The 10,839-nt window shown below is 41.1% G+C and overlaps 1 protein-coding gene across 2 annotated transcripts in view; it reads left to right on the forward strand.

The window, feature by feature from the left end:
- Positions 1-9,703, forward strand: part of KCNJ6 (potassium inwardly rectifying channel subfamily J member 6) — a 222,406-nt gene extending 212,703 nt beyond the window's left edge. For both annotated transcript variants that reach the window (XM_074970055.1, XM_074970066.1), the window contains 2 exons: positions 6,479-7,049; positions 7,702-9,703. In XM_074970055.1, coding sequence (XP_074826156.1) covers positions 6,479-6,804 — 326 coding nt within the window. In that variant the 3' untranslated portion in view covers positions 6,805-7,049; positions 7,702-9,703. The remainder of the gene's footprint in view (positions 1-6,478; positions 7,050-7,701) is intronic.
- The last annotated feature ends 1,136 nt before the right edge of the window (positions 9,704-10,839 follow it).

The following is a 10,839-nucleotide window of genomic DNA, read 5'->3' on the forward strand; positions in this document are numbered from 1 at the left end:
TTGCTCCTGACCATCAGCTACCAATCCTGACTCCGAATCTCTGGCTCAACCCTTGACCCTGGCACTTGGTATCTGACCCCAGCTCTGACTTCTGATTCTGGCTCAACCCTGGGCTCTGGCATTCATATTTAATCCTGACGTCAGTCCTCAGCATCAATTCCTGGCCCTGAGTCTGACTTAACCCCTTGATTCCGGTATTTGGCAGTTGACTCTGGCTCTGACCCCCTCTTCCGTTCCCCAACCTTGTCAAGGTTCCTCCCCCACTCTGAACTCTAGGGTACAGATGTGGGGACCTGCATGAAAAACCTCCTAAGCTTATCTTTACCAGCTTAGGTCAAAACTTCCCCAAGGTACAAAATATTCCACCCTTTTGTCCTTGGATTGGCCGCTACCACCACCAAACAAATACTGGTTACTGGGGAAGAGCTGTTTGGACACGTCTTTCCCCCCAAAATACTTCCCAAAACCTTGCACCCCACTTCCGGGACAAGGTTTGGTAAAAAGCCTCACCAATTTGCCTAGGTGACTACAGACCCAGACCCTTGGATCTTAAGAACAATGAACAATCCTCCCAACACTTGCACCCCCCCTTTCCAGGGAAATGTTGGATAAAAAGCCTCACCAATTTGCATAGGTGACCACAGACCCAAACCCTTGGATCTGAGAACAATGAAAAAGCATTCAGTTTTCTTACAAAAAGACTTTTAATAGAAATAGAAGTAAACAGAAATAAAAAAAAAATCCCCCCCTGTAAAGTCAGGATGGTAGATACCTTACAGGGTAATTAGATTCAAAACATAGAGAACCCCTCTAGGCAAAAACCTTAAGTTACAAAAAAGATACACAGACAGAAATAGTTATTCTATTCAGCACAATTCTTTTCTCAGCCATTTAAAGAAATCATAATCTAACACGTACCTAGCTAGATTACTTACTAAAAGTTCTAAGGCTCCATTCCTGGTCTATCCCCGGCAAAGACAAAATATAGACAGACACACATACCCTTTGTTTCTCTCCCTCCTCCCAGCTTTTGAAAGTATCTTGTCTCCTCATTGGTCATTCTGGTCAGGTGCCAGCGAGGTTACCTTTAGCTTCTTAACCCTTTACAGGTGAGAGGAGATTTCCTCTGGCCAGGAGGGATTTTAAAGGGGTTTACCCTTCCCTTTATATTTATGACAAACCTGTATGCCTGCTCTGCCCACTAGACCTGACACCTTCTCTGCCCATTAGGCCAGACTGCCTATGTTCCAGTTCCTACCAAGAATACACAGATGGTCTCTAACTCCTGATGGAGGTATTTCTTCCCCTCAGTTCTTCAGATCCAGTTGCAACTGCTTGAATCACAGAATCATAGAAGTGTAGAACTGGAAGGGACCTCAAGAGGTCATCTAGTCCAGTCCCCTGCACTCAAGGCAGGACTACATAATAACTAGACCATCCCTGACAGGTGTTTGTCTAACCTGTTAGTAAAAACCTCCGATGACAAACATTCTACAACCTCCCTAGGCAATTCGTTCTAGGGCTTAACTACCCTGATAGTTAGGAAGTTTTTCCTAATGTTCAACCTAAACCACCCTTGCTGTAATTTAAGCCCATTGCTTCTTCTCCTATTCTCAGAGGTTAAGGAGAACAATTTTTCACCTCCCCCATTGTAACAACCTTTTATGTACTTGAAAACTGTTATCATGTCCCCCCTCACTCTTGTCTTCTCCAGACTAAACAAACTCAATTTTTACAATCTTCCCTCATAGAGCATGTTTTCTAGACCTTTAATTATTTTTGTTGCTCTCCTCTGGACTTTCTCCCATTTGTCCACATCTTTCCTGAAATGTGGCACCCAGAACTGAACATAATACTCCAACTGAGGCCTTATCAGAGAGGAGTAGAGTAGAAAAATTACTTCTCGTGTCTTGCTTACAACACTCCTGCTAAAACATCCCAGAATGACATTTGCTGTACATGAGAAGATTGCTATGCTTTTAACCCATATCCATAGACACCTAATGTGAGTGGACACATCGGGCCAACTACGGGCAGGTCTACACTACCGCTTAAGTTGATCTAACTTACGTTGCTCAGAGGTGTGAAAATGCACACACACACACACACACACACACACACACGATGCAAGTTTCACGCTGTCCACACCAGCACTTCTCACCGAGGTGGAGTAATCATTCCAATGGGAGAGCTCTCTCCTGTCAGCACAGCGCATCTTCACCAGACACGCTACAGGGGCGCAGCTGCACCACTGCACTTGCGCTAATGTAGCACTGTAGTGTAGACTTGCCCTAAGATGAAAACATGGGAAAGAGGGTGCATTCAAGAGAAAGTCTGAGAACGATAACGTAGCTCATTAAGCAATGGTCTGAGACAGAAGATGACACCTGGAAAATTATCATGGACCAGATCAGTTAAATATGCTGTATACCAAGGAAAGCAGGAATAACTCTCCTCATATGGCCATTCTGCAATCAATTCCACTTTTGTTCCACATGCTTTTATGAGCAGAAAACTTTAATAATTCAACTCTACATTTTCCCATTAATAAAAAGAAAAAAGAAAAGGAGTACTTGTGGCACCTTAGAGACTAACCAGTTTATTTGAGCATAAGCTTTCGTGAGCTACAGCTCACTTCATCGGATGCATAGCATATTGTGGAAACTGCAGAAGACATTATATACACACAGAGACCATGAAACAAAACTTCCTCCCACCCCACTCTCCTGCTGGTAACAGCTTATCTAAAGTGATCATCAAGTAGGGCCATTTCCAGCACAAATCCAGGTTTTCTCACCCTTCCCCCCCACACACACACACATACTGTCTGTGTGTATATAATGTCTTCTGCAGTTTCCACGATATGCTATGCATCCGATGAAGTGAGCTGTAGCTCACGAAAGCTCATGCTCAAATAAACTGGTTAGTCTCTAAGGTGCCACAAGTACTCCTTTTCTTTTTTCTTTTTACGAATACAGACTAACACGGCTGTTACTCTGTTTCCCATTAATGTTTTCTGTAGATAGCTGCAATTTTTGGTTCTTCACTTATGCAATTGTGTTTGTTCGTTTTATTTCATTTCCTTATTATATTAGTTCTTGGTTATCTTTACAATTCGGCGGTCACTCCACAATGTGTAAACAGAACAACAAAATTACTCATCACAGATTCATCTGATCTGCGTGGCTGATGAAGCCAAGTGCACATGCTTTCCCCTTCTTGTTTCTGTATCCTATCTCGAATAAAAAGAGTCTGCTAGTCTCCATACATTTTCCTAGACATAACTTTCATTTATATTGCACCCTTCACACCAAAGAGCTCTTAAACATTTTGCAAACCATATACAGGAATTGCCCACCACTGAAAAGCACAGCTGTCATTGGGGCAGACCCTGGTAGCAACATACACTAAAAGCAGTTTAGCGTCGGAAAGTGCAGAGCATCATTTCCAGCTGAAACTTGTGTTGCTATCAGTGCAAAAACCAAGGCTTCACCCATTCAGAGCCTAATGGAAATCAATGAGGCTCTATGTAGGCATTGGGGATCTGCCCCTGCAGAGCTCACTGCAGGATCAGGGCCCAAGATGGTAACGCTGTGAAGCAGAAGGACTAGTGGCATAATCTTGCTGCCTCACTTGCTATCTCATGATTTGAAACAAATGTCAGTAAACAGTCAAATATCATAGTTTAAACTCACAACTACCAATAGAGATCGGTTTAGATACATGAAATGCTACAGGGGAGGGTGGTTATATGTCCCATTTTGGCTGAGACAGTCCCTTTTTTAAGCCCTGTCCTGGCCATCCTGACCTTTTTTTTTTTTTTGTGGCAAAAGTGAGCATTTGTCCCGTTGCTCTTGCCAGTTGTCAAAGAAGTGGGGGTGCAGTGCTGAGAAACATGGGTGGAGGAGTGGTGATGCCAGCCCAGCACAGGGAGGGGGGGCAGGGCTGGAGCAACCAGCAACAGCCTTGTGGGGGGCGGGAGGCAGGGCTTGGGCAAGTGTCTCAGGCCAGCCCCGTGCGGTGTCCCACTTTCCCTTTGGAAAATTTGGTCACCCTACTACAGGGCCACGTATTCAAAGTTGCGTAGACCACAAAAATGCATGTCGTTGCCCGAAAAAAACTCAGATTTGCATATAGAAAGGGGGCATCTGCATGTATAACTACTCCATTTTTTTCCATAAAAATTGGCCGCTTTCTTTTAAGCAATTTCTTGTAACTGTTTGCAGACACTTTTGTGGATTAATTTTTCCCCCCGCCTTTAAAATTTGACTAAGAATCTCCCAGAGTTCATATTCCTGGAGGACTAAAAACATAGTCCAGAAACTCAAGAGATCGAGTTTTGAATTGCAGGAACAGAAGTGAAAAGTAGCAGATAAACCCTGAAGAATATCAGTTTATCAGTTTCCCTGCTCATTGATCCTGTCTCTGGTTTTCAGATCTTCACTCTCTATGAAGGTCCCAGGCAACCTGGATGAAGCAACCTCATTTTCATCCCACCCCATGACCAAAAGAAAACCCAAATCTTTCTTTCTTTCTTTCCCTCACTTGGCTGAACAGGGGAGGTTTGTGTTTCACTCACTGGGTAACAGAAAAATTGAAGACGACACATCTCCACACTTTGCCTTTCGTTTCACTGAGAAGTCTTCATGAAGTGTGAACGGATGAACGATGGGGACTCTCCAAATATCTGGAGGTTCAGTTCAAATGAGCAGGCAAATGGTTTGATGCAAAATTATCAAAAAGTAGACGACCTGCTTTAGACTGAAATTGCAGAAGAAATCTCCCTAGAACAGGATATCTTGTAAGACTTCTAGGGTCCCTCTTCTTGTTGTTGGGTAGCAAACTGTGAAACCAACCTCTCGTGTGATATTTCAGCACCTCTGGTGCTGCTCCTAGCTGGGAAAAAAGGGAAGGGTAACAGAGGTACAGCAGTCATCATGCAAACAGTTACCCACAGTTACCCCCCCGCAGCAGCAGAAATGCTGCACCTACTTGCAATTCTAAATGCAGGGAATGCTGCAGAAGTACCACCGTGTGGCAAGGGTCAGTAAACGTCTTTTTACTGGCAACCAAGATCAGCGAAAATAAAAAGTAATGATATAGTACAGAGGTCAACTCAATGTTTTCAGAGCTCCACAATGATTCTGCTTGAGCTTGGAGAGAAGGCTCAAAAGGGGGTAGGGGCAATATTATTTTGTCTAAGGCAATGTGGACATCCCTGGAAAGAATCATAATACCCAGCCACAAGCTTATGTACTTCCTGAAACTCCCTGCGTGACTTGACTGGCAGGAGCAGCTGCAGAGTTGCAATGTGAGATCCTAAAGATTGCGTTTTATTATCTCCAAACTCAACATTCTTTTTTTTATTGCCTATGATTATCTCCTAAATAGTTTCACTTCTCATTCTTCAGTTACATGATCTTGCTATTCATTATGTTTTCTTGCCATATTATATTAGTTGTGTGACCACTGTTATTCAAAAATTGTGCAATGTGGAAATAATTTAAGGGAAACTGCTATATCATGGCCTCATAATCCCACTTTTTTGGGAAAATGTTTTTATAACCTTCAATCCCCCATTCCTTACACTTTTTCCTGTCCCTTACCACAACCAGTATGTCCCTTTCCCATAATCCTTTATTACAGTGCCTTCCTCTGGTCAGTTTGGTTTGAGGTAGGTTCTCCTGAGAAAATCTCTACACTGTGGACAGACGTTTCCTCATCTAGAGGACATGCAGAACTATAGTTTGAACTTGGTTTGGCTGCTTTCCCCAAGCTTCCTTAACAACATCCATAGGATTCCTTAGGGTTGATGCCCCTTCGAGCATTCCAAAGGGCAAAAGTCCCAGTGGAAGCCGTATTGTGAAGAAAAGTTAAGGCAGAAGTTTATCCCAATCCTTTCCATCCAATGCCACAAATTTTCACAACGTACGCTTGAGAGATTTGCTAAAATTTCGGAGTAGACTGTCAGTTTGAGGTTCAGAGTGACTTAACTTTAAGGGTGTCCCAAACCTTTGGGCAAGACAAAGTCGGTCCCTGTGTCAGACTCTCAGTGGACAGCTCAACCGGAGTAAAGGTTTTTGTATTAGTTCTTCAGCTAATCTAGGCAGAGTTAGTTACACAAGTCCTCCATCAGGGAACAGAATAAACATGATTACTAGTCTCAGCAAATTGACCGTGACTCATCTGCAGCCTGAGAATTATTTGCTGATGAAATTCAAGACTACTTCCAACTAAACAAATAAATGTGTGGACCATACCCACAAAAAATAAAGGTAAAGTTTGTCAAATGACACATGGCGAATTTTTGCTTAGTTTTAATTGTCAAGGGGCAGTGAACTTGTGACTTGTCTGGCATATCACTTCTATCATGCAGTACTAAATACAAACCACTCGGCTATGTAAAACTACAACTACAAGAATCATTTTGGGGCACTTGGTCCGTATTACAATTCTCTCTCTCTCTCTCTCTTTACAGGAATGACATGCCAAGCTCGAAGTTCTTATGTAACCAGTGAGATCCTGTGGGGTCATCGTTTTACACCTGTCCTCACGCTGGAGGATGGATTTTATGAAGTTGACTACAACAGCTTTCATGAAACATACGAGACCAACACACCGTCTTACAGTGCCAAAGAACTGGCAGAGATGGCCAGCCGAGCAGAACTGCCCCTGACTTGGTCTGTGTCCAGCAAATTAAACCAGCACGCTGACCTGGAAACTGAAGAGAGGGGAAAGAACCACGAAGACCAAACCGAAAGGAATGGTGACGTGGCAAATTTAGAGAATGAATCCAAAGTTTGAACCAGCAGAGGTTCACCACACAACCTCTTTTTTCTTTTTGATCCTTCCCTTTTTTATTATTATGACAAGAAAAGAAATATTTAAGGTTTGACATGTCTACCTGCCCAAACAAATCAAGTGATTCCTACAATAAGCAAAGACGTGAGTTAAAACTGCAATATCCCTTATATACAATGAAATCTCTGATCACTGCCCTTCCAGTAATTGCATATTTCCTCTGGATAAATACAAGTTCACGACCACAGGTGTGTTTAAAAAGGAACCAAAAAAAGGCGGGGGGGGGGGACAGGGGGAAAAACTCATTATCTGGGATAATAAAAGGAAAAAGACTGATTAATGTTTGTTAATGCCGTGGGCCTTGGCTCTAATTTTTATATATTTCAAGACAGTTTCATAAACAGGATGTGATGCCTCCAATGAAAATGGGCATTGCAGCTTTAAGACTGAGGTGAGCAGAAAGAGCTGCAGCTCAACAGGATACTGTACATATGCCTTATGTAATTACTTGCTCTTTAAATTTCGTAATAAACCCAGCATGTACAAAAGTACTGTAGTAAAGAACTTCTAAATAATGTACAGAGATGTGTAATTAATGTAGGTTTCGATACATAAGTCTAGAAATATTGGGATGCAAAAAATTGAATCGGCATTTCTGGTTTAATCTTTGGAGTATGTTAGTTTCTTCCCTATATATCTGGCCCTTTTCGTGCCCAACATTTTCTTCAGTGTACCAGACTGGCAGCTAGTTAGAAGCCCTCACTGTCTCCCTAACAAATCATTTTACGGATTCTCAAAAGCCATAAAAGTCTGGGGGAGGGCAGGGTGGAGAAATTGAAACATTACTGAGATACTGTGAAACTGTTTACAAAAATGATTCTATCTTTTGTAATATTACAGGGTAAACCATTCCTGGCTATTTTTGGCAGTTCAGCCTGAATTAGACTGTGGCAGACTCTTGGAAAACACAAGCATCTCCGGTATGCTGCTAATACAAAGAGCAAGTTCATGTTGGGCTAGGACCCTGTAAGTGCACTACCGTGGGAAACTATTCTTTTTTTCCCCCCAAACCACTGGATTAAAACTATGTAGTTTTCTATGTAAACAGCATAAGCCATTAAAAATTCTGAATGTTATTCATAGGTAAGTAGGGAACACTTAACTACTTGGTCTGGGAAGACATAATTGAATTTCATCTAAAGTTGTCATCAATGAGATTCATTCATTAACATCATTAGCACTTTGTTGGTCCTGAAAATTCCCAACAGGCTTTCTGGCCCTAGGTAATTTTCGTCAGGGTTTCTCATATAAAAGCCCACTCCTGACATCTCTATTCAAATGAGTAGACCCTCCCACCCTTACTCATATTGGGCCAAATCCTCAGCTGATTTGAATAATTTTGATTTGATGCAACAGAACTATGATGATTTGCATGATTTACACCAGCTGAGGATCTGGCGCATAGAGTAGTACCTAACTTCCCAAATACACTCAGTGTGAGGTGACTCACAGTGTATGGTATTACTCAATGTAAGGATTGTTGCATCAGGCCCAGTGTGCGTAAAATAGTATTAATTCAAATAAAAGACTCCCATAGACTTCAACGGGCTTTGGCTCTGGCCCATAAAGAGTACCATTTCCCTCAGTCAAGAGAAAAACAAACTGCAGCCTTAATTTTCTTTTGGTAGCTGCCTAGTCTGGAAAGGAAAAATACACTGAAAAGAATTTAAAGGGGTTTTTTTGTACAGAAGCTTTTAAATTCAAATAGAAGGAAAAAACCTCAGGAGAAACCTAGTGGGCAGGTGGAAATTTTGCACTGTGATATATCCTTCACATTAATTTCACATCTATAAACTGTTTTTACTGCAACGCAATTGCCCATCCTTAATTTTCGTTGAGTCGTTAAGAGTTGATTTGGCCCCTACAGCTAAGATGGTCTCCAGGCGGAGGTTTTACACACCTGGATCACACCAATCAAAACAGCTAAGCCTCGTGTTTGCTTTATTTCTGAAAATTTTCCTGAACAGGTTTTCACAAAGAAGCTACTCGTACAATTCCACAATTTAAGCAATTGTTCAAAAGATATATTTTCATCCCCTCCACTAGGATGACTGATTTCATCAGATTGCTGCTTATTTTCATTTAGTTTGGCGAAATAAAACTGGTTTTGCTACAGACTCTTTTAAAATACAATGGTACCCTTTGTTTACTGACACAGTGTCAGAACCTGCTCAGTACTATGATTTATACAGCACACCCTGTTTTTTAGGCTGTTCTTGAGAGCCAAGGAATTCACACAGTAGAGCAGGGTGTATGCGTGCTTCTTAAGGTGTTTTAAAGGAAGAGTCACTCTGAAATTTCATTGGAGAACACTAGTCGCACATCAGAGATAGCCCCGTAGCAAAGATACTTGCTAAAAGTAATGAAGCACCGCCTGCGGGGAGGGGGGGCTCAGTCTGTGTGTGTCAGCCTGTAGTCCTAGAGCAGAGTACATGAGTTTAAGCAGAGAACTCCTCATAGGATTAATCTGCTTTTTGCTCTTGTAATTTACTGGGCCCTTCTATAATCCATCGCTGCGGTTTAAGAAGAGCTTCTTGTGTTCAATAAAACAGCGGCTTTTAAACCTTTTTGTGCCCTTTAGTACAAAAAAATAGACTTTATGCTATTAGGGCATGTGCATGGGTAAGTTATATTTTTGTGACTAGGGCACTTAAAGCATAAGGTCTCTCTCTGTCTCTCGTTGTCTTTGCTATTAATGTGGTATGAAATGTAAAGTTTATAAAAACTCTCATTTTTGTAATGTAAGCATAAAAACGAAAAGTCTCCAAGGCTTTCAACTGGAAAGCTTCACAGAAACTTTGTACTATAATGTCCCTATCAAACACCTCTATTTTTCTACAATGATTGATTAAGCAGTTTAACAATGTATTTTGTGTCAACAACTTCAACTGAACTGTTAAAAACAATTAAGAATTGAATGCTGTTAATTAACAATGGATTTTCAAAGCTGACCGTACTGAGTGGTGTTTTTCATTACTACAGTATATACATTTACCTGATAATTTTGACTCATGCTCTTATTAAAACAATATATTTGGAAATGCCAATGCCCAGTAATATTGTTGGCAAATCAAATTTAAGGAACATAAATAATGTGACATTTTTATGTGAGTAGCTAGCTACATAAGCAACCAAAATCCATCCAAAGCTCCTATTTCTCTGGATTTCACTAATACACTAAGGTATCTTTTTCTTAAAATCTATTGTGAAATTGATGAGATAGTGACAATATTCAAAGATATATGCAATATTTCAGCAACTTTTCATACTGCTAGATTCTGCCTACTTAGGTAGCTAGAGTACACGAGAGTACTCTGGCTTAGGTACGCTGGAGCAGTTTCTTTGTATAGACCCCTTCCAGATGGCTATAGTGCAACTCTCAGTCTTTTTCCTGTATAGCAGGGGTTTCTGGTTCGTGTTCATTTTTCTGCACCCACATTTTCTGGGTCAGATCATCAGCTGGTGTAAATTGGCATAGATGTACTGACTTTAATGGAGCTACATGAATTTATACCACCTGAGGACCTGACCCTCCATTTTTATTTTAAGGCAAGTTCTGGTGTATTATTTTAGGAATAAAAATGGTATTCCTTAAATTACAACAAAGCTGGCCACTCTGGGAGTTGAACTTCTAGGCCCTGGTCCTGCAAATACTTAAACACGTGAGTAACGTTATGCACATGAGCAATCCCTCTGAAATCAATTTGTGTGAGCAAAGTTACACACAAGTGTAAGAGTTTGCAGGTTCAAAGGCATAGTGAGACTGGTAGGTCTGTTAGGTTCACAGATTCCATCTGCAAACAATTTTCAACAATGCACAAATTTAAGATTTGGGGTATTTTTGGTGTACGTTTCATCAAAAACTATTTTGAAATTTTTTGCTGAGTGGCATTTAAATTTGAAAGTGGAAACCCTATTTATAACTTTAAAAAGAAATTTCCATATGTATAAAGTGACTTTCTGATCACATAACAATGA

The sequence above is a fragment of the Natator depressus genome, chromosome 1 (assembly GCF_965152275.1).
Source record: "Natator depressus isolate rNatDep1 chromosome 1, rNatDep2.hap1, whole genome shotgun sequence".
In the NCBI taxonomy this organism is placed as follows: domain Eukaryota; kingdom Metazoa; phylum Chordata; order Testudines; family Cheloniidae; genus Natator; species Natator depressus.